Raw genomic sequence first — 25,272 nt, 5'->3', positions numbered from 1 at the left:
AGGCCCACCAATACTCCCTATAAACACCGTCCTGGTCAATCTTGCAAATGACCTTGGCGATGCCACAGTCAAACGTAACTTCTCTACTTATACACTCCTTAACGCTGCAATAGTGTTCTGTACGTCTGATCATTCTGCCTGCTGGAGATGCTGTCTCCTCTCAGCTTCTATCTTAATACACACCCCTGTGTTTCTGGCTTCCTCTATCTCACTGGTTCCTTTATAGACTCCTTCTTGGCTGCTCCTCCTCTCAGAATGTTGAGTTTATGACCACTTTTCTTTTCATGCTATGGGCACACCCTATAATATGAATCAGAGTTAAGAGAGAAGATTCAAACCAGACTCTTCACTTTTTTTTTTTAATCTTTCACTTGGTTTTTTTTTTCTTTTTTGGCAGACCATGTGGCAGACATGTGGGGTGTTAGTGTCCTGACTAGGGACAGAACCCACACCCCCTGCATTAGAAGCATGGAGTTCTAACCATTGGACCTCCAGGGAAATCCACAGACTCCTTATTTTAAACCCTGGACTTAAAATAAATAAATAAACTCTGGACTTGCCAATTATTACTGTGTAAACTTAGGAAAGTCACTTAAATTTTCTGTGTCATATTGTTTTTTTACCTATGAAGTGGGGGTTATTACAAAGTACAAGTGAATTAACACAGGTAATATGAAGTACTTACAAGTAAAATACTTAGAGTAATTCTATCTAACATATTTAGGCACTACGTTGTTTTCAGTATAGTGTGTTTAAATGCTATTTAAAATGCTGATGACTTATATTCTTTATCTTTTACTCTAATCTCTGCTTTGACATGTAGTCATATACTAAGCTATGAACTTGAACTTCTTATCTCATTTTAGTTTCTATTTTTTGGGGGGGCCGGGGTGGGGTGGTGCATACCGCAAGGCACCTGGACTCTTAGTCCCCTGACCTGCGGGAACTGAGATGAACCTGTGCTCCCTGCACTGGAAGCATGGAGTCTTAACCACGGTACCATTAGGGCAGTCGTTGCATCTCAGTTTAGATGCCTCGTAACACCTCAAAAACAACAAACTAATAAGAACACTTGATTTCTCTCCACTTGAAACTATAACTCCCACAATCCTCCCCATTTTAGTAAGTGACTCTTTATCTGGATGCTAAAGTCAAAACCTAAGAATGATTCCTAATTTCTCTTTCCCTGAACTCTCCTGCTACATACAATTCATCAATAACTTCTATCAAAACTCTCTCCAAAATACACTGTGAATCCATCCCACCTAACCTCCTCCACCACTATGATCCTAATCCAAGCAATCACCATCTCCTTAATGGAATCCCACAGTAGATCTTTGCTCACTGAATGCTTCTTCTCTCATACTTCCTGTAAACGACAAATTGGCACTTGCCATCTAACTCTCCAAGGATTAAATCATGTGTTGTCGCAGCTGCTGGCTTTCAATACCCTCCTGAAAGGAGTTCAGAGTAGAGAGCAGAAATGAGGCACTCTGTGCTCAGGGAAAAATTGCCAAGACAGATCTTCAGATATTTAGATATTTTTCAGAAGATTTTATGAGCCCTATTTTTGCATCTTCTTGTATCTAGAAAAACACTAAAATCCTTCATGCTGATGACTAACTCCTCGTGACTAGCAATACCCTTCTGGGGGGGGGAAATACACACACACACACACACACACACACATGTGTGTGCCTGACTGCATGCACTCTTCCTTCACCAAAATCACATCTCCACTGAGGGAACTTCTAACCTTCCAGAGCAGTCTCTCAGAGGTATCTAAAATGCTGTCTCCTAGGCTATAGCTCTCATTTTGCTCCAAATAAATCTTAACTCACAACTCCCATGTTATGCATTTTTTTAAGTTGAAATGCCTTAAATTCATTCTTTACAGAGTTGTCAAAATATATTTTCTAAGAATAATAAATACATTTACATAAAACCCAACCCCTGTACTCTGACTTATAAAACTCTATTGATTTGGCCCTTGGATACTTTTTTTTAAACTTCATCTTTTACCACCCCCACCTCCTCTCTTCACTATTCTTCTGCAATCCCAACATTCTTCATGTTACTCAAAAACACAGAGCTCATTTCCACTTTTGGGGTTGTGTACCAGGTCTCATATTTATCTGTAGTGCTCTTTTCCAGAATCTCATATGCCTGGTTCCTTTTTCAAATTGACATCTCAAAGAGATTCCTCAGTTCATAGTAACCTCCTTGTCATTACTTGTGACCTCCTTTTCATGGTATTTCAGCCTCATTTTCATGCCATATTCTGATGTTTTCTTCTGTATTCATTCATTCATGTATTAGCTCTCTCCTTTAGAATGAAAGTTCTATGTAGAGACTGACCAGTTCTTTGGGGATCTGCAGTGCTTGGCATATAGATATGGGCTATGCTAGGTAGTTCAGTCATGTCTGACTCTTTGTGGCCCCATGGACTGTAGCCCACCAGACTCCTCTGTTCATGGGATGCTCCAGGAAAGAATACTGGAGTGGGTTGCAAATTTCTTACTCCTGGGGATCTTCCCAACCTAAGGCTCGAACCTGTGTCTTTTGCATCTCCTGTATTGGCAAGCAGATTCTTTACAACTGAGCCACATGGGAAGCCCTGGTATATAGACAACATTCCTTAAATACTTTTGAATTAATGAGCAAATAAAGTATGGTGGTAGTGGTGCTTCAGCCGCTCAGTTGCATCCCAGTCGGGCAACCCCATGGACTGTATCCCACCAGGCTCCTCTGTCCATGGGATGCCTCAGGCAAGAATACAGGAGTAGGTTGCCATTTTTCTTCTCCATGGCATCTTCCCAAGCCAGGGATTGAAATTGCCTCTCTTGTGTCTCCTGCATTGCAGGTGGATTCTTTACTATCTGAGTCATCAGGGAAGCCCCAAAATAAACTATGGCAATAGCGAAACAAAAGAGACCAGCAGTTGAAACCTATTTATCTTGGAAACAATTTCAAGGTTGGGAAAAGATCCCAATATTATTTACTTGCATACCCAGATGGATGATGGTGTCATTCACAGAGAAAGAGAACATTGAAGGAAAAAGTCTAAAAATAACTCTTTTTGGACAATGACTTTGATATCTCTAGGGATACGAAATTGGAATTGTACAAAGAATAATGAGAAGCATATCTCTATAGGCTGGAGATATAAACTTAACAATCATCAGTCAATTCAGTCATTCAGTTGTATCCGACTCTTTGTGACCCCATGGATTGCAGCACACCAGGCCTCCCTGTCCATCACCAACTCCCAGATTTACCCAAACTTATGTCCAATGAGTCGGTGATGCCATCCAACCATCTCATCCTCTGTTGTCCCCTTCTTCTCCCGCCTTCAATCTTTCCCAGCATCAGGGTCTTTTCCAATGAGTCAGTTTTTAGCATCAGGTGGCCAAAGTGCTGGAGTTTCAGCTTCAGCATCAGTCCTTCCAATGACCACCCAGGACTTACCTCCTTTAGGATGGACTGGTTGGATCTCCCTGCAGTCCAAGGGACTCTCAAGAGTCTTCTCCAACACCACAGTTCAAAAGCATCAATTCTTCGGCGCTCAGCTTTTTTCATAGTGCAACTCTCACATCCATACATGACGACTGAAAAAACCATAGCCTTGACTAGACGGACCTTCGTTGACAAAGTAATGTCTCTGCTTTTTAATATGCTGTCTAGGATGGTCATAACTATTCTGTCAAAAAGTAAACATCTTTTAATTTCATGGCTGCAGTCACCATCTGCAGTAATTTTGGAGTCCCCCAAAATAAAGTCTGTCACTATTTCCATTTTTTTCCCATCTACTTGCCATGAAGTGATGGGACTGGATGCCATGATCTTAGTTTTCTGAATGTTGAGTTTTAAGCCAACTTTTTCACCCTCCTCTTTTACTTTCATCAAGAGGCTCTTTAGTTCTTCTTCACTTTCTGCCATAAGGGTGGTGTCATGTGCATATCTGAGGTTATTGATATTTCTCCCAGCCATCTTGATTCCAGCTTGTGCTTCCTCCAGCCCAGCGTTTCTCATGATGTACTCCGCATATAAGTTAAATAAGCCGGGTGACAATATACAGCCTTGACATACTCCTTTTCCTATTTGGAACCAGTCTATTGTTCCATGTCCAGTTTTTTTTTTTTTTTGCAGTTTAAAAATAGCACTTTATTTCATTTTTTTCCCAGTAGTTTTTATTTTTATTTTTTTCCATTTATTTTTATTAGTTGGAGGCTAATTACTTTACAATATTGTAGTGGTTTTTGCCATACATTGACATGAATCAGCCATGGATTTACATGTGTTCCCCATCCCGATCCCCCCTCCCGCCTCCCTCCCCATCCCATCCCTCTGGGTCTTCCCAGTGCACCAGCCCTGAGCACTTGTCTCATGCATCCAACCTGGGCTGGTGATCTGTTTCACCCTTGATAGTATGCTTGCTTCAATGCTGTTCTCTCAGAACATCCCACCCTCGCCTTCTCCCACTGAGTCTAAAAGTCTGTTCTGTACATCTGTGTCTGTTTTTCTGTTTTGCATATGGAGTTATCGTTACTGTCCAGTTCTAACTGTTGCTTCCTGACCTGTATACAGGTTTCTCAAGAGGCAGGTCAGGTGGTCTGGTATTCCCATCTCTTTCAGAATATCAGAATAGGTAAAATTATTTAAGTAGAGGAGAGCAGAGAGTTTAGGGAGTGAGAAAAGAGGAGGTCTGAATTCTTAAAACATCTAAAATATTCAAGAGGCAGATAGTGAAGCCAGAAGACAAAATCCCAGGAGGAGGCCCAGGAATTAGGATATGCCAGCCAAGGAGAAAATAAGTTTCTAGAAGAAAGGCAAAGTCAACAGGATCAAGTAACAGAGAGATTGAATAAAAAGTTCTAAAAAGAGCCAGCTGTATTTTGTAATTAGGAGATCATTGGGCAAATTGAAAATCAAGATGCCATCTGAACTTGCCAGAGTCCTGCCCTTGAATTCCAAGTCATCAAACTTTCAAGCACTTAGCAAAATATCTGCCTGGAATTCCATTTCTCCCAGGTCTCTAAAACTTGACTTGGCACATCCAGCTTTTTTGTGCTACTACCAACATAGTAACCTAAGTTAACTGGTGCTTTCAATGGTTTCATTTTTTCCTCTATCTGTGGATAAATGAAATAGTAAGTATCATTAGCTATCTGCAATTTAAATATAAGTAAATCATGGAAATCATGAGTCAGTGGAACATTAATTTCCAGGATGTCCCCAAAATGTTAAAAGATGCTAGTATTTTTGGGGGGTCAGCAAGGAAAAAGTACACATGTAGAGAAGTTTAATAAGAGGAGTCAAAATAGGAAGAACTTCTTACTTAATCATCAATTAAATGCAAAGTTTAAAAACTGAAATATTGAAGAAATGCTTGACTTACGAAAATCATTATTCTTTAAAGAACTTGATTTTTAAGAACTTGATTTAGATGTGCCTAATCTAAAAACCCCATTTTGTGATCAGAAAATACAATTTATCCCCCATAACTATCTTAATAGAATATAAGTCTCTTGAATCACTGATTACTGACTATGCCAAAGCCTTTGATGTGTGGATCACAAGAAACGGTGGAAAATTCTGAAAGGGATGGGAATACCAGACCACCTGACCTGCCTCTTGAGAAACCTGTATGCAGGTCAGGAAGCAACAGCTAGAAAGGGACATGGACCAACAGACTGGTTCCAAATAGGAAAAGGAGTACGTCAAGCCTGTATATTGTCACCCGGCTTATTTAACTTATGTGCAGAGTACATCATGAGAAACGGTGGGCTGGAAGAAGCACAAGCTGGAATCAAGGTTGCCGGGAGAAATATTAATAACCTCAGATATGCAGATAACACCACCCTTATGGCAGAAAGTGAAGAAGAACTAAAGAGCCTCTTGATGAAAGTGAAAGAGGAGAGTGAAAAAGTTGGCTTAAAACTCAACATTCAGAAAACTAAGATCATGGCATCCAGTCCCATCACTTCATGGCAAATAGATGGAGAAATAGTGGAAACAGTGGCTGACTTTATTTTTCTGGGCTCCAAAGTCACTGAAGATGGTGACTGCAGTCATGAAATTAAAAGACACTTACTCCTTGGAAGGAAAGTTATGACCAACCTAGATAGCATATTGAAAAGCAGAGACATTAGCTTGTCAACAAAGGTCCATCTAGTCAAAGCTATGGTTTTTCCAGTGATCATGTATGAATGTGAGAGTTGCACTATAAAGAAAGCTGAGTACCGAAGAATTGATGCTTTTGAACTGTGGTGTTGGGACTCTTGAGAGTCCCTTGGACAGCAAGGAGATCCAACCAGTCCATCCTAAAGGAGATCAGTCCTGGGTGATCATCCTAAAGGACTGATGCTGAAGCTGAAACTCCAATACCTTGGCCACCTCATGTGAAGAGTTGACTCATTGGAAAAGACCCTGATGTTGGGAAAGATTGAGGGCAGGGGGAGAAGGGGACGACAGAGGATGAGATGGTTGGATGGCACCACCAACTCAGTGGACATGGATTTGGGTGGACTCCAGGAGTTGGTGATGGACAGGGAGGCCTGGCGTGCTGCGGTTCATGGGGTCACAGAGAGTTGGACAGGACTGAGTGACTGAACTGAACTGAACTGAATCATTGAAAGCAGGCTGGTAAATCTTATGAAAATTCTAGAGTCTCTGGAAGAGTTAAAACAGAAAATTAACTTATGCTTTCTGGTTAGTGTAGCATTATTTACTTCAGAGATACTCAAAGTTTCTTTGTTTTTTGTTTTTTTTTCTCATAACAGAATGTTTATTCTTCCTGGGGGATAACTGTTTTACAGTGTGGATTCGTTTCTGCTGTAGTACAGTGTGAATCAGCCATAGGCACATATACACTTCCTCCCTCTTGAGCCTGTCTCCCACCACCGCCCCCCATCCCAGTCCTCTAAGGTCACCATAGAGCGCTGAGGTCTACAGCAGCTTCCCACTAGCTATCTGTGTTACACACGCTAGCGTATATATATCAGTGCTACTGTCTTAGGTCATTCTACTGTCTCCTTCCCCCGCTGTGTCCACAAGGAAATTCTCAAACTTTGCTATGTACAGAATTGCCTAAAAGACTTTTGGCTTCCCAGGTGGCTCAGTGGGTAAAGAATTCGCCTGCCAATGCAGGAAACATGGGTCTGATCCAATCCCTGGGTCAGGAAGATCCCCTGGAAAAGGAAATGGCAACTCACTCCAGCATCCTTGCCGGGAAATTCCTGGTAGGCTGCAGTCCATGGGGTTGCAAAGAGTTGCACTCAACTTAGGGACTGAACAACAACAACAACAAGGCATCCTTTTAAGAAATCTCAGTGTATACGCTGACCCCAAACTAGCGAACGGGGCGGTTAAGATCCAGGCATCTGTATTTTTTAAAGCTCTTCAGGGATTCTCCTGGGCAGCCATAGGTTTGAGATCTCAGGACTTAGGCTACCTTTCTCTTCACTGGCACTTTTCACTTTTATGCATTGGAGAAGGAAATGGCAACCCACTCCAATGTTCTTGCCTGGAGGATCCCAGGGATGGGGTCGCACAGAGTCGGACAGACTGAAGTGACTTAGCAGTAGCAATGCATAGCTCAAAGCGGGGGGATATGGAAATGAAGGAAAAAGAAATCTGGCTTAAAAAAAGAGAGCATTACAACTTTTTTGTACCAAGTAGAATGGTGATGTGATGATTTTTCACATATTAAAGTCTATTTCCTACCTCAAAGAAACTGATCACTTCTACAACATGATTCTTAACATCCCATTGAAGCACATTGAAATTACTCTTGGGGCTTCCCTGGTAGTCCAGTGATTTGAGAATACACCTTCCAATGTGAGGGATGGGGGGTTCGATCCCCAGTCCGGGAACTAAGATCCCACATACCAGGGGGCAACTGAGCCCGTGCTGCAAGTACTGAGCCTATGTGCTCTGGAGCCTGCACCCCACATCGAAGACCCAGTGCAGCCAAAAAAAACAAAAAATCACTCTTGGAAAATAAAGCCACTTATTTAACATAATGGACAGAATTTTTAATGGGAAGTAAAATCGCTAATATGTTTCTGTTTTCTGCATCTACCTTTTATCTAAGCATTCTCATCACTTATACATTTTAATTAACACAGTGCTTTCAGAAAGCCCCAGCCAGGTTGCCCTCACCTCAGTCGTGTCCAGCTCTTTGCAACTCCATGGATGGTAGCCCGCCAGACTCCTTTGTCCCTGGTATTTTCCTGGCAAGAATACTGGAGTGGGTTGCCATTTCCTTCTTGGGGAATCTTCTTGACCCAGGGATCAAACTTGTGTGTCCTGCATCTCCTACATTGCAGGTAGACTCTTTACTGCTGAGGCACCAGGGAAGCCCACCTTCTCGTCATTAAATGAATGTTTTATTGCTTATGAGCAAGGGCTTTGAAGTCAGCTGGGTTTGGCATCCTGGTGGCTGTTTAGACTTGGACAAGCCTCTTAATATGTCAGAGCCTCAGTATTCTCAACTATGATTCAGTAACTATCATCCCCACTCTACACCGGGTTGTTCTGAGCATTAAAGAAGGTAATAAAAAACTTTTATTTTTTTATTACATGGTATGTAATACACAGTAAATGTTAATAATCCCTGTAAATATAACAATGTAATATCAATGATAATTATTTATTCATCACAAACCAAATACTATGTGTGGTTTCTAATACATACTTGGCAGCTATAACTCTGCATAAATCTGAATTATCATAGGTAACAAGGTATCAAATCTATGCTGACTCAGGGAATTTAGGCATTCAGTTTTCGCCTCAGAAGCATTTTCTCATTTAAATTACACAAAGGCAGGGTTCAAAGCGCCTCAAACCCACCTCCTCCTCACTCCTGCCACCGCAAAGACACATTACACCTCGAAAGCGGCTGTGTCAGTGGAGTCTGACTTTCAGGAGAAAACTACTCACAAATTTCCTTAGGTTTTATTAGAAGGAACTTTTAAATCTTCATTGACATGGGACGAAAGAACTGAAAAAAAAAGTTCCAGTCACCTTTCTTTTTTCTTATTTATTCAGTTTCTTTGGAGTGGATGATGACTTGTTTTCCTTTAGTTGTATCTGAACAGTTTGACATATTCCTGTGACAAGGTTACTTTTAAATTACTAAAAGGTTTGATTGTGTCAGTGCATTTGTCAAAACTGTCTGACGCCACATATAATGGACCCTGCACTCAGAGCCCCGATGGCACTCGAGTTTCCTCTTACTATTCCGTGTTCACAACTTAACCAGATATCCAACAGGGTTGGGTCAATAGCAGGGAGATGAGCTTGGGCTCACATACTCCTACTTCGTCCCCCTGGCTTTCCACTGCGGGAGTTTCTCCTCTCTTGTTAAATGTTAAAGTGACATTTACAGCTTCCTTCTAAAGGGGGCAATGCTAGGATGTCAGAGCTTGAACAAGAAAAACATTTACCCAGGAAAATGAAGGGTAGGACAGCTGGTTTCCTGGTCCTCGGAGGTGATTGGAAGCGCATGTGCACCTACCCTCTAGTTCCTCTGCCTTTCCTTCACTGTTTCACGTGAGAACAGTTCACTGTACTGCCTGATGCTGGCCTTAATTCCAGATTAAACACTTGGAGGTGAGGGCAACCTGGCTGGGGCTTTCTGAAAGCACTGTGTTAATTAAAATGTATAAGAGATGAGAATGCTTAGATAAAAGGTAGATGCAGAAAACATAAACATATTAGCGATTTTACTTCCCATTAAAAATTCTGTCCATTATGTTAAATAAGTGGCTTTATTTTCCAAGAGTGATTTTTTGTTTTTTTTGGCTGCACTGGGTCTTCGATGTGGGGTGCAGGCTCCAGAGCACATAGGCTCAGTACTTGCAGCACGGGCTCAGTTGCCCCCTGGTATGTGGGATCTTAGTTCCCGGACTGGGGATCGAACCCCCCATCCCTCACATTGGAAGGTGTATTCTCAAATCACTGGACTACCAGGGAAGCCCCAAGAGTAATTTCAATGTGCTTCAATGGGATGTTAAGAATCATGTTGTAGAAGTGATCAGTTTCTTTGAGGTAGGAAATAGACTTTAATATGTGAAAAATCATCACATCACCATTCTACTTGGTACAAAAAAGTTGTAATGCTCTCTTTTTTTAAGCCAGATTTCTTTTTCCTTCATTTCCATATCCCCCCGCTTTGAGCTATGCATTGCTACTGCTAAGTCACTTCAGTCTGTCCGACTCTGTGCGACCCCATCCCTGGGATTCTCCAGGCAAGAACATTGGAGTGGGTTGCCATTTCCTTCTCCAATGCATAAAAGTGAAAAGTGAAAATGAAGTCACTCAGTCGTGTCCGACTCTTTGTGACCCATGGACTGCAGCCTACCAGGCTCCTCCGTCCATGGGATTTTCCAGGCAAGAGTACTGGAGTGGGGTGCCATTGCCTTCTCCATTGAGCTATGCATAAATGGTGCATAACCCAAGTATTGCACCTAGAGTATCCAACTGATAACCCATCCCATGAATATAATTGTAGAATCAATTGGATTTTCAGCTTTCACTATAGTTGCTTTAAGTCCTTTAAATACTGCAGCCACTAAATATTTAATAGTATACTGATGACCCATTGATGACAAGGTAAGAGCAAGAAATTAAACATCAGCCAACTTGGGTCCTCTTCTGTGCTGCTCTGCTGTTTCTTTTGGAGTTCATTTGATCAATTGTCTCTCAAGTCCTTGCTGTTTAATGCAACAATAAATGCACATAAAAAAGGCATCTTTCACTACATACAACTGTTTTCCCACCACAAACATTTATTCTTACACCCCCTTCTGTGACTATAAGTTATTCTGTTTCCAGCTCACTCTTGAACTATCCTATTCTGTTCCTTGACCTTAGAGGGTCCTTTCTATTCTGGAGTCAGAATTATCTCTTTGAATACAAAATCTGACTCTGTTACCTTCCTGTTTGTGACAGTTCAATGATTTCCTTAATTGAAACAAAGCTCCTAACATGACATACGAAGGGATCACCTTATCCCTCCATGCTTCCAGATCATGTTGTCCCAGTTTCCACCCCTCCCTCTGCTGAAACCACCATGTTTTCTCCAGCCGTTGGTCTGCACAGAGTTGCTTCTGCCTAGAATGTTCTTTCCTGCCTTCCTCATTTACTTACACTCATTCCTACTCCTTCTGATCTTAGATCAGAGAATCCTTCCCCCACTGCGCTAACAATGCCTCATCCCATGTTACAAACCCTCTTATTTCCACATTCCTTTCTTTTGTTTTTCACTTGCAGTTGCAATTTTATATCAAATCATACAATCATTTCATTGATTTCCATTTTCCCCATTAGAATATAATCTCTGCTAAAGCAACACCTTTGTCTAAACGATGTACTCACCACTGAGCCTTCAATGCAACATAGGTGCTCTGTGATTATTTCATGATTGAAAAGACAAAGTTTCTTGAGTTTTCTCAAGATAAAGACATTACAAGGTCTTTAACTCTAGTATTTCCTACAAGACACACAAGCCATGTATTCATCCAAAATACTAGGACCTATTATACAGAGTGAAGTAAGTCAGAAAGAGAAAAATAAGTATCAGATTCTAACACATATATATGGAATCCAGATATAACTAAAGAGATTTTCCATACAGTAAAACTATTCTTCATGTCTATGCTTTCTTTCCTTTGAGTTTATTTGTGATCCAACCATAGCAGCTTTGATGATAAATGTGAATGGAATCCCTTAATAAGAATTTGCTTTCAGATTATACATTGAGAAATAATGCAATTTCTTTCCTGTAATATCATTTTCTTGCTGTTCATTAGTATTCATATGGCTATTATATTCTAATGCCAGATAATTTGATATGTTTATGCCTTTTTAATATATCTGTGTTTTCTATTATTTTATTGCTCTGGATATTAGCAAATATTGCATTTCCTCTAATATAAAGAAACAGAAACTCTGCAAGTTCTGGTAATTTCACAGGAATAACCATGAAAAATTGATCCTGATGACAAGATCATGGAAACCTACCAATATTATCTGTTTTGTAGATGAAATTATTTTAAAGTGTTGGATGAGTAGTATGAATGCAAAATATGCAAAATAATTTGAATCTTTAGAAGAATGCTAATTCAAACAGTGGTGCGCACTGTTAGAGATCACCACTGCGGGAAAGGAAACCAGGATTTTACAAGTGCTCTATGAGGGTCACTAGCAAAGGCATCCCCAGCCCTCAGGTCATACTCAGGCAGGCGAACCAGTTCAGGCGGTGGCTCTGCCAACACCGCAAAAGGGAGTTGGTAAAAGGTGGCCAGACTGGGTTTTACTGCTAACTAATGAGAGCCTCAATGAACTCTCAGACTTTTAAACTAAAAAAATAAAAGATTATCATGTATACCATTGAAAAGAATGAAATAAGGCCATTTGCAGCAACATTAGACTTCGAGATTGTCATACTAAGTCAGACAGAGAAGTAGAAATATCCTGTGACATCCCTTATATGTGGAATCTAAAAGGAAATGATACAAATGAACATATTTACAAAACAGAAACAGACTCGCAGACTTAGGGAAGGAACTTATGGTTGCCAGGGGGGAGGATGAGGGAAAGGGATAGTTAGGGCCTTTGGGATGGACATGTGCACATTGCTGTATGTTAAATGGACAACCGACAAGGACCTGTATAGGCATATACAGATGTATAGCACAGGAAACTGCTCAATGTTCTGCAGCAGCCTGGAGCGGAGGGGAGTTTAGGAGAGAAGGGATACGTGTGTATCTATGGCTAAGTTCCTTTGCTGTGCATCTGAAACTATCACAACATTGTTAACTGGCTATACTCAAATAGAAAATAAAAAGTTAAAAAATAAATTTAAAAAACTTATCAGGTACAAACTCATTATTTTATATATGTGCTTTGTCGCTCAGTGGTGTCTGACTCTTTTGCAACCCCTTGGACTGTAGCCCTCCAGGCTCCTCTGTCCATGGGATTCTCCAGGCAAGAATACTGGAGGGGGTTGCCCTGCCCTCCTCCAGGGGATCTTCCCAACCCAGGGATCGAACCCGGTCTCTCACATTTACCATCCAAGCCACTAGGGAAGGGGATTCTGCCTGGCCAAATTCTTAAAATCATCAGGACAGGGAACTCCTTTCTATATCTGTTCTATTTTCTTCCTTTTGGAATAGGAATGTCTGTAACTATTATCATGTGCCTGTCCCACCACTGCATTTTGGAAGCAGGAGCCCTGTTGATGTCTTGTTCCACTGATTCATAGATGCAAAGGAATTTTTCCCCAGGGTTTTTACCTGTTGCTGATTTAGATGATCTAGATCAGATCTGGGACTTCTGAACTGATGACGTTTGGATGCGAGTTTAAACTTTAGGTTTGAGACTTTGGGAAATGTTAGGGTAGGGTGAATATATTTTGCACACAGGACCGACATATGTCCACATCTTAATCATCAGAGCCTTTGAATGTTACCTTATTTGGAAAAAGGGTCTTATAGACATAATTAAGTTTAGGCTCATCACATGAAATTATCCTGGATTATTTCAGTGTGCTTGAAATTACAACAAAAGTGTCCTTATAAGAGAGAGGCATAGGGAGATTAAGTACACAGAGCAGAAGGTAATGTGAAGACGGAACAGGGAGATACGTGGCCATAACCCAAAGAATGCCATTAGCCACCCAAAACTGGAAGAGGCAAGGGAAGATTTTCCTCCAGAGCCTCTGGAGGGAGCATGGCCCTTGATTTTGGACATCTGGCCACAACAACCATGAGAGAATAAATTTCTGATATGTAAGGTCACCTAGTTTGTGGTAATTTATTACGGCAGCCAAAGGAAACTAGTACAACTAAAAAACATTTTAAAGGGTTTCGCACTTTTCAAAACATTCCAAAAAATAAATAAATAAATAAAAACATTCCAAAGAAAATCTGCATAAATCTTCTGTGTATGTGCTTAATCGCTCAGTAGTGTCTGACTCCTTGTGACCCCATGGACTATAGCCCTCATTTTACATATGAGGAAAGCCAAAATTAAGGGGGAACAAGTCACTTGCCTAGGGCCACATACCAGCTGATGGCACAGCCAGAAGTGAAATACCAAACTCTCAGCGCATGTCTAATTCCCCCACATTATCCTACCTGGTCACGTTAGTTCTCTAAAATTCTCCAAGAAAGCAAATCTCAGCAATAAACCCCAGGTCCAGACCACTTTAGTAAATGAAAGAACCCACAAACATTTTTACAATAACAATGTAAAATCTTATTAGCCAGCAAAAAATTAATATGAACAAGCAACCATCACGCTTGGTGCCCTTAGCATACTTTATGTTTCTCAAAAGCACTGAAGAAACACGAAAAAACTTTTTTTCCCTCAAACATAATATTCTTGTGCCACTGCATCTCTTCCTGAGTTAATAATGCCAATGCAGACTTTCAGTAACACTTCCCATTTATACATTTCTGGCAATGTTCTTTGCAGAAATGGACACTGATGCAGAAATCCATAGTAGAATGCTACATCATTAGGGTGTATGTTCATAAACCAGCTCTCAAAAAACTATATATCTAGAATTTTAGAAGTCCTCATTTACAGGCCTTGATGATTCCTGAGATATGAATACTCCCATCATGGCTGATTTCAAGCTACCGAGACTGGAACAAATCATGTACAGAATCTGTGAATATTTAACCACTGGCTCAGGTGCCCTACTCAGAGGCAGCTGCAGCACACCGCTGGTATGACAGGGAACCTAGAAATAACCATATAAGAAGAGACAGAGGCTCAAAGACAAGTAAGTCATTTGCCACAAGATCACAAAGTGGCCAAGCAGGTTTTAATACACAGGGTTCCACCCGCAATGCCTTCAAGTATTAAGTGAGACTTCTTGCTTTAGGAATAGTCAGTGGTCTTTATGTTATTGTAGAGAGACGTGGATGAAAAATGTTCCTGCCATATCAGTGAATGTTTGGACACCAAGCCATCAGCCGCTGTAGCCGCCCTGACTCTGCACACTGAAGGGATTCAGGAGGGAGAGCGACAGGATACTGACCCAGAGGCAAGAAACCTACCCAAGGGGTGATTTCCATGAGCCCAGATTCTTGCATTTTTCCTGTACACAGAAAAACACTACTTCGTTAACATGAGAAGTCTAGTTTTCTGTAATTAACAGTAATCGTTTGATGTTCTGACTCCTGGGTTTTTGCCGCAAAAGCTCTGTGGATATCACTGACTTCTCTCTTGTCTCTTTGGAGCAGCCCTTCAGAGCTACCTGAGAGGCTGTCACTCACCCAGGCTTGAGTCCTCAGCAAGTTCACCAAATGGAACACAATTTTCAACTTTTAGGTTGTGCTTTTTTTTTTTTTTTTAATTCAAGCTGTTCTCAGAAAACCAGCAGCCTCATGACAACACTAGGGAAACTGCTGAAATTCACATTCTCAGGCCCCACCCCAGAACTAGTGAATTGCAATCTCAGGGGCCCAGACATCTGTGCTTCCTTCCACAAGCTCTCTGAGTGGCAGAGAGCAGTAGGAAACAATCTTTCCTTAATACCTACCACTATTTTTATGAATGAGATTCACACACAAATATAACAACCAATCTACTTCTTCACGTCAGTATCCATTCCAGGAGATTCTTCATCTGAAGCTTCTAATGTAAAGTCTATCATTTTTCATTTCTTCAATGACCTTATTTTTCAAAATAGTTTATAGTTTTTTCTAACAGTAGCAAGAAGTAAAAAAACTGTTGAGTGATTTACCAACCAATTCCCAACTTCAACATTTTATTGACCAAAACCTAACATATTTGTATGTCTTAGCCCTGGCATCTTTCTTTTTTAAAAAAACTGCTTTCAAATAAGTATTTATTTTCCAATGTTCTGTCTTACCTCTTTCACAAATCAAGGCAGTTGATAGTAGCCTGGAGGAGGGGGCTTCCCTAATCTACATACTGCCCTGTCAACTGATTATGTATGATTATGTTATGTATTTCTGTTTTGTCTAATCTGCCATTTCCTGTTGTTTTGTATTTGTTCCCAATCTTCAAAACCAGGACAAAGGCAAATAAATACTATCTGCCTTGTTTTCCTCTTCCAATATTTTAGAGGTTGGAAAATTTACAAAATAAATATCCTCTCAACCTTCTTGTAAAAGCATTGCAAAAGAGCAAAAGAAAAACTGAGTAATAGTTTCCCTAATTTAAAAATACCCAGCTAAGGCACAATCAAATAACAAATAGCTGCACTGATACTACTTTGAAAATAATCAGCAATCTAAAATTAAGGACTATGATTCTTAATTCATTATCCATTATTCATATTATTTGGAGGATAAACTTAAAGATGTTTAATTGACTTGCACATAAATAAGAGAGTTAATAACATAAGTGTTGGTAGGTAGTAGATGGATGAAAACATTTTGGAAGGGCATTTAATCACTACCATATTTCTTGGGAAATATAAAACTACTTGGTGACTGTGGTTCTTGGCCTTGGTGAGAAATATATTTAGTGGACTTGGAAATAGATGTTTTCAAGGATACGAAAGGATTAGCCTTCTAATCTTCCAATTACCTGGTCCCAGCTGAACTTATATTTACCAAACGAGAACTGGCCAGAAAAGCTTTGCAACTAGCAAGTGACCATCCTGAAATCTACAACTTCTGAGTTTTTGTGATTCGCATCACTAATACTTCTCTTAAAAAAAAGGAAAAAAAAAAAAAAAGCAGTTTCTTTCATGAGATTCATCAATGATTCCTCTAGCCACAAGGTGTGAGAACTCACCAACCACAAGGTGTGAAGTCCCACCGGCCACAGGTGTGATAACCCAACTCCACGATTGCTCCTCATCGTCCCAGTCAATATGTGCACCTCAGCCAGCACCCCTATGTCCCTCTGCTCGAAACCCTTCTCTTTCAAAGCAAAAGGCAGACAAATTCCACTCCCCCAAATAAGCTAGACTTAGATCTCAAACACAAGTCCCGTTTGTGCCGCAGAGTCTTTCTCGCAGGGTACGTTGGGTACAAAAGCCAGCCCCGCGTGGGTGAGCCCAGAGGGGCGGGCGGGGCTGCGGTGGGAGGTGGCGCAGAGAGGGGGGGCACTTACGGTTGGCACAGCTTGATTAGGTCCTGGTCAGTGGTGCCTGGTGGGAGGCCGCGAATGTACAGGTTGGTTTTACTCAGCTGCTCCCCGCCGCTGTTGCTGCTGCTGTTTGTGCTGGGGCTGGGAGGAGCCATGGGGTGGGGAGCTGGTGCATAGGACTGCTGCAAACAGAAAAGGCTGTTACTGGAAAGACAGAGCCAGCGCCCTACTCCCAGGCCAGCAGAGCCGCTCCTCGGCCTCTCCAATCCACACACGCACACTCCGCTCCGGGGCACTTCTGAGGACAGCCTTTCCTCTTTCCCGCCCTCTGGCTCTGCCTCTGGATCAGCCCAGCACGTTCCCTCCTGGTGCACCAGGGCTCTGCCCCTAGCTCACCTTCGACAGCCAGGCATCTCTGCTTTGCCGCTACTCTGCGTTCCCTCCTTTCCTCCAAAGAAACTTCCTCATATTGTTTTCCTCACCATCACTCTCCACTGTGACCACTCCATGAATAGAAATGCTATGAATCTACCAATGAATGAATGCCTCTATCTTTATCTTGTTCCCCCATTCCCTAGTCTCCTTCTTCACGGTGAACGCTCTGCTTGCGGACTGAGCCACTGTTTTCTTCTCTCGGAGTCACTGTGATCCAAAGTCTTAAGTCTAGGCACTACTGACCAAACTGCCGGGATAAGTCTTTCTCGCGGGGGCTGTTCTGTTCACCGCAGGGAGGTGGCGGCATCCTCGGCCTGTACCCACCAGATTTTAGTAGCATCCCTCCCCCAGCTGTGGGTCAAAAATGTGTCCACACACTGCCAAGTATCCTCCAGGGCAGAGAAATCTTTCTCAGGAAAGAAACATTGGTCTAACTTGTCGCACTATTATGACAAAATGGAAATGATAAGATGACCCTCAATGAATTGGGAAAATACAATGTGAGGATCTTTATACCTATGTATGCCTGAATTAGCAGACACTGTTATTCTTTATTTCCTTTTCAAACAGGCGTATCTGCAAAAGTTCTGAAAATACACTGACCAACTGGGTTTGAGTCCCTGATGTGTCTATTATTGGCTGTGTGACCTTTGGATGGTACCTGAACCTCTCTGAGATGCAACAGTCTCATGAAAATGAGGAGGAAAAATTAGCCACCTCCTACGCCGTAGGGTCTTTACAAAAACTCAGTGAGCTAATAATGCAAATAGACTGGTTCCTGGGCATCATTAATTGAACAGTAAGTGTTAGAAATATCAAAAATGCAAGAATAATAATGACAATCATGATATTTGTGAGTCGTATCTGTCTTTTGTGTGTGCACTCAGTCATGTCCAACTCTTTGCAGCCCGTAGACTGTAACCTGGCAGCCTCCTCTGTCCATGGGATTTTCCAGGCAAGAATACTGGAATGGGTTGTCATTTCCTCCTCCAGGGGATCTTCCCAACCCATGGATCAAACCTGGGTTTGATCTCTTACATCTCCTGCATTGGCAGGCGGGTTCTTTACCACTAGCTCCACTTGGGAAGTCCCAGTGATCTTAACCTTTAAATCTATCCTAGATTCTCTCAACTATCATCTAGAATGCTATATAAATACACAGTGAATGCATCCATCATGATTGCAGTGGGGACACGTTGGAGACTTCTAACCTGAATATTCATCAGCTATTCTATCAGGGGTGAGAGGTGAGTACCTATCCAGCAGCCAGTGGGGGTTTCTTAAACACTCCAGCTACACCGCACAATAAAAGTTGAGTGATCACAGCACTTGGCCCATAAAGACAGGAGGCATTGTGCGGTCTTGTTCCTTGCTATAATAATCCATGCTACACCCTCTAAGATTTCAGATGTGCCTTAGTCTCTATTCCCAGCTGGCTCTAAGACAAGGCCTCTTGGATATGGGAAGGAAGGATATAGCTGATTCCCTTGGGTCTTTGCTCTCCGGTCCCTGCACAGGACCCACTGCAAAGACACCTTGCTTTCTGCCTCGCTGTCATCCTTGCAGTCTCCATGCTGGAAGCCTTGGTGTTAGCTGCATTCAACCACTTCTTCAGTCTGACTTAATCTATAAGCAACATACTTAGCATAGAATTTGAAAGTGAATGGCACGAGAGAATGCTTTCTGTTCTCAATATTTGAATAAAATAACAACTATTCATTGTCTTTTGGAATGTCATATCTGCATAAAGCTGAATAAAGTTTCCTGGCCAACATTAAAAAAAAAATTCCTTCTTGACCTACGAATTCTACTTCGTGCCTCAAACACCCAGGAACAAGTAAGCTCTCCCCATTTACAAGCCCTGCACTTAGTAGGTGCTTAACATGGCCTTGTTGAAGCTGCGTTCTGGTCAGTGTCTCTCACAACCAGACAGATGGGATTTATTTTTTATTTCCCTCCTGTGGGCTAGTCTTTTAAATTTCCCAGCTTTTTTCAGGCTGTGTCTTACCACTTTCACCTCCCCTCTCTCCAAATTCTTTGAATTCCATTCTGTACTCAGGCTTCCTTTAAAATGAGGCTTTGTTTAAAGCACCATTCCCATTGCAGAACCTTTAAAAACACCAGGGAGCCAGAAAAATGTCTCCAGCTTTACGTATCACAGATCAGATGGACCGGTTCAGACCAAGTGAGACCCTGGCTGATCAAGCACCAACTACAGGGTGATCAATCTGTGTTGACTGAATTCTTTTTTCGCCCCAGGGGTCTTTGCGAGCATTTCCATAACTAGACACCATTTAGTAAATTGCATGGTGCTTAACACCATAAAAGTGCCCTCCAAAGGGCACACTGTATTCACTGGGAAAAATTAAAACAAAATGGTCAAAAATGAATCAAAGTGGGAATAAGGAGAGAGAACTTATATGCATGGAAATGAGATATATATAATTTAAAAACAGAAGTAGCAGCACCAGATTCTTGTAGAGAGAGATGTATTTCTAAAAACCTTTGAAAAATACATACAGTGAAGAGTGGTTTTCTATGTCCTATTCTTGTTTGTAAGTTCTAGAAATTCTACTGAAAGATGTAGGCTTTCTCAGTCTTATTGAATCAATGAACACACAGTTTTTTAAGACCCAGTGCCAACACTCTTTCTAATCCTTGATATTCTCATTTATCCACTGATATATTGAATGATTCAGGTAGCAGCCTACATTATAAATCTCTTTTGTTTAAAGAATTATAAATTCCTTCCTCTGTACTCATTTTCAAAATACATATCCTTTAATCAACAAAACGTTGGCAGAAGTTTCCCAGAATGTCTGACAAGTGCACAGGCTTAAATGAATTAATTTGTGAAAAGCAAAAGCGATTTTGCACACTCTGGCTACCAAAGACAAATGACTGAACCACAGCATCTTTAAAAAAAGGAAAACGAGGAGTGTCAATAACCTTTAAGGGTCAATGGGGCAGAGCAGCCACTTTGTTGATTAAAAGTGGGTCTGATTCCATTCTCAATTCTTTGTTTTTAGATGGATTTGCAATTTTATCATTGATTAACATTTAAATCATTTTGAGGCACTAAGAAAGACACTTTAAAATGTTAGGAAAAAAAATTATTTCCTTCAGATAAAATTGGCTTTGCCACCTCAAAGTTACACTTTATCAATCCTCTTTGGGAAGGGTGAGGACTTACAGTCTGGGGATACAGAACATTGTTACTGAGCTGTCCCAGAGCAAGGCCCTGCTGTGAACCTGCAGTGTCAGCTTGTTAGAAGCGACAGCAGCAGCACACTTTCAGAAAAGGGGCTTCAGATGCCGCTCCACTGAGGGGGGCAGAGAGCTTGTCTCGAAGCTGCATATGCTTGGGAAGTAAGCAGATTTTTCTTAGATGTTTTTTATTCCTGGTGGCATTGCTGGAAGGGTCTGTTAGGGATTCTGACATGAGGGCAAAAGCCCCCTTAACCACATGTCAGCCCTGCTAAAATCAGCTGCTCGGCACCAACGTCCTCTTTAGGAAGTTACATAAAGTGACTTATTATCCATTTTGGAAGATGCTATTCTTAATGATTCTAATAATTATAGGTAACATTTGCCATCTGCTTGCTGAGCATGTTATATGTTATCTTCAGAACAATCCAAGGAGGCAAATCATCCTCTTCGCGGTTTACAAATGAGAAAACTGAGGCAGAGAAAGGGCCAGTGACCTTCTCAAGGTCGCACGGCTGGAACCCCAGTTTGATCCTAGGGAGCCTGACTGCAGAAGCCACACAGCTCCCCAGGATGCTCACACAGAACCTTGCCTCTGCAGGATGGTGTCCTACCAGGAGCTCTGGCCTGTCCAAGGACAAAGAGAGATGGAAAGACCAATGATGATAAACAGTAAACAGTCAAACGAAGGTTCACAAGCACCACCCCCCCATCAGAATTTAAATGAAGTTCACCTTAAATTTAATTTCAAAGGGGAAGTGACCATCAGAAGCAAGCATGTTTTGAGTTTTTCAAATAATGTCAAACGAGGGGGTTCATTTGTCAAGATTCATGCTTTGTTATTTAATAACAGGAAAATGAACTGGCTTGTAGATCATCCCAAGCAGCTGATTCATTTAGTGTGCTTTGTTAATATGCCTCATTTTTCAAGTTTGAAAAGTGAATCAACCAGGTCCTCCTACAATCTTGGAAAATGCGTGGCTTGGAAGGCAGCCCGTCTGTGGTTTCAACCCCCAGCTAGGTACTTTGGAGATAAATTGGAGAGGGATGTGAGCTGTGTTTTTCTTTGTCTGCTTGTTTTCCTGTTTGCTTGTACAGAAAGCACTTGGTACCTCAAATAAACATTCACACAACAGAGTAAAGCAAATTGTTAAAAACCAAGTCAAGCGATATTGGATGGATGCCTGGCTGAAGGTGGCGCTGTAACGCACAGACCTTAACCAGGTCCTTTTTAAGCAGGGTCCCCACCTTGACCATCCTGACATGTTGGACAGGAGAATTCTCTGTTGTGAGGGGCTGTCCTGTGCACCGCGGGATATTTAACAGTATCCCCATCTTCTACCACTAGAGGCCAGCTGTGCTGTCCTCCCCCCAAGTTGTGGCAACCAAAAATGTCCCCAGATATTGCCACAGGTGCCCTGGAGCTATGACATCACCCCTGGTCGAGAACCACTGCTTCACACAGATCCATCCCCTGTGCTGGCAAGGCCAGTAAAGCCCCCATTGTGGAATAATGACAATAACTCAATGGCCTAAACCTACTCACTGAACACCCCCTCGTCTCACCGAAGTTCAGCTTCTTACCCTGAAGTGCATACATTGTTCACCTCCCCATGCCTCCCCACTTTGTTACTAACACTCTGCCACATTTACGTTTCAGCAGACTTGGTCTGAAACTGAAACCTACTTCTCCCTTTGATTGAAAACATAACTCTTTTACAAAGAGAATTTTAAATATTTTCTGCATGCAATTCCCCTTGGCTGGGAATCATGGGGTCTCGATGCCAAACTTCAGTCAATTCTCTTTGCAGCGTCTGGCTGCTGGCAGGATCCTGAAGCAGTTGGTCTGGTGGTTTGGGGTAGCCTTGGACTCCATCATGCAGCAGTCTGCTCTGCGGATGGTCTCCCCAATTTGTTTTCATTCATCTCCAGTGCAAGAGAATTTGTACTCTTTTATCCACTCAAGGGTAAAGCCCTGGATAAAGTCTCCTGTGGGACTGACATGCCAACTCTTTTACTCTCCAAAAATGAATACAGACCACATTCCTGTCTTGAATCATACATTATTTAGCCTGCACGTACGCATGCAATCCATCGCGCAGTGGCTGCTGCTGCTGAGGCAGGCTGTTGGAGTCCTCCCCCGGGCAGGGTAATTTCCACGTAACCTCATTTCTGCAGACCTGTCCTCTGGTATCAACACTCCATGAGACATGGGCGTGACGGGAATCATGGCAAGCGCTCACAGTGCCTATGAGAGCCTCAATGAGGGTGAAGAAGAATATTGTCCGTGCAAGCAATAAGAAACACAGCTAAATTAATATCTAAGGCAAGCTATGCCACTGTGGCCAGAGTTTCATGAACCACCTATAGGATGGCTTTGCTATTTTCTGGGAGGCAATTGTCTCTCCATTCCGAAGACTATGACTGTAGAAAACAATCATTTCAATTATGCCTTTTTATAATAGAGTTTGGAGAAAACCTGCCTATCTTCTCTTTTCCCAGCCAGAGCTCAGCTACGGAAATGAGCACTAAAGGATGAAAGTCCCCACAAAAGGCCTTCATCTGTACCTTCTGGGCACCGGCCTTAGCAATAGCTGCTGTCAGCAATGGTACCAGGCTGTTTAAGAACTCCAAACTGGCTGCTTAGAATCCACACCACCACTGACTAGGCACTTAAGCCCCTGGTCACGAGTAAAAGACGGATTATGTTCATATTACTGCAAGGACAGCTGTGAGGCTTTGAAGCCCTAATATATATAAATTATATATAAAACATTTAGCCCAGCGCCTGGCACAGATTTAATACTAAATAATTTCTTTCGTTTTTATCATTTGCATTATCATCATGGGGCAGATCCTTAGAATAAACAGGGATCTCTCAGTCCCCGTTGGAGTTGCTGCTTAGCCACTAAATCGCATCTGACTCTTTTGCAACCCTGAGGACAGTAGCCCACCAGCCTCCTCTGTCCATGGGATTTCCCAGGCAAGAGTACTGGAGTGGGTTGCCATTTCCTTCTCCAGGGGATCTTCCTGACCTAGAGATCAAACCCAAGTCTCCTGCATTGGCAGCGGCTTCTTTATCACTAAGCCACCAGGGAAGCCCCCAAGTTGGACTAACTGACCTTTAAGGGGGAGCTCAAGAGTTAATCTTTTTCTAAGCATGGCTGTCACTATTAGTGAGATGAAACTATGTCTTTAGAACTGGGGGTTGCCACTTTTTATCAAGAAACAAATAGCACTTAAGCAGATGGAATAATCATTGTGGATAGAACAGATGATTAATTTCAAGGTATTTGCTAATCACTACTGGCTACCCACTCCAGTATTCTTGCCTGGAGAATTCCAAGGACAGAGGAGCCTGGCAGGCTACAGTCCACAGGGTCACAAAGAGTCGGACAAGACTGAGCAACTAACACTTCCACTTTTCACTGAGGTTTGATTAAAATTCTGTTAGGTATCAAGTGTGAAACAGATCGCCAGTCCAGGTTGGATGCATGAGACAAGTGCTCAGGGCTGGTGCACTGGGATGACCCAGAGGGATGGGATGCGGAGGGAGGTGGAGGGGGGGTTCAGGATGGGGAACACATGTAAATCCATGGCTGATTCATGTCAATGTATGGCAAAAACCACTACAATATTGTAAAGTAATTAGCCTCCAATAATAAAAAATAAAGGAAAAAAATAAAATTCTGTTAGGATGAGATTCACTTTTGCTCTAAATATTAGTAATATGTGAACACTCCCACAGATTGCATCATAGAAGATTGCTCTGTGCTATTTATAAATAGACAATCTGAAGTCATTGAACTCCATTCAGAGGATTCAATATGAAATGACATTTTAAAATTCATGGTACTTGGATACACAAGTAAAGTAGTAATTGTTCATTTCAAGCAGCTATAAACCAGTTTCATTAATAAACTTACAAACTAGAGATGAGTAACTACTATGAACAATGGAACAGCCATTTATAAAGATTGCTCAATTCTCCAAATGCTAATGACATCTGGTCTCTGCCCCAACCCCTCTTTTAATGTGGCCAACTCTTGATCTTTTTAAGGAAAAAGAAACAAAATTACGACACACTTCAAGTCTTCTTCACTTTGAAAATAACCCAGACAGCTCATGATTCCAATACTGATAATGGTTGGTTCCTCCTGCAAAAGTTCAGCCATGATTGGTTCCTCAGGTGGAGATTACAATGTCTGCTACATTTACCAGTAATTATTAGAATTCCCCAGAAATGCTGAGAGTGACTAATCCCTATATGGTATCTCTATACTCTCTGGGGAATACTTCAGAGATAAACTCAAACCTCTGCTTTCATGATGGGCTAGAATCACGGGGAAAAGAGTGAAAATCTAAAACAGGTCCCTATCAGCTGCTGATGGAGACGTCTGGGAGTACCAATGTCCAGTTCCTCAACTCAGAATGCAATCAGAGACAAAGAGGAGAGGAGGGACTTGGTTTTGTGCCTCATAAGTTTACTTAAATTTTTAGTTTTTCCTCAATAATCTCTAATTTTGATTTTTTTCTTCATTTTTATAA

The 25,272-nt window shown here is 41.7% G+C and overlaps 1 protein-coding gene across 15 annotated transcripts in view; it reads right to left on the bottom strand.

The window, feature by feature from the left end:
- RBMS3 (RNA binding motif single stranded interacting protein 3) overlaps window positions 1-25,272 on the bottom strand; it is a 1,032,337-nt gene that overhangs the window by 597,838 nt on the left and 409,227 nt on the right. For 10 of the 15 annotated variants that reach the window (XM_043885913.1, XM_043885914.1, XM_043885915.1 and 7 more), the window contains one exon: window positions 17,107-17,264. In XM_043885913.1, coding sequence (XP_043741848.1) covers window positions 17,107-17,264 — 158 coding nt within the window. Of the gene's footprint in view, window positions 1-17,106; window positions 17,265-21,312; window positions 21,318-21,749; window positions 21,755-25,272 lie in introns of those variants that run through there. The other 5 variants (XM_043885925.1, XM_043885917.1, XM_043885920.1 and 2 more) reach the window with 2 other exon arrangements.

Source organism: Cervus elaphus, chromosome 24 (assembly GCF_910594005.1).
Source record: "Cervus elaphus chromosome 24, mCerEla1.1, whole genome shotgun sequence".
Taxonomy (NCBI): domain Eukaryota; kingdom Metazoa; phylum Chordata; class Mammalia; order Artiodactyla; family Cervidae; genus Cervus; species Cervus elaphus.
This window is presented reverse-complemented; position numbering and strand designations above follow the sequence as displayed.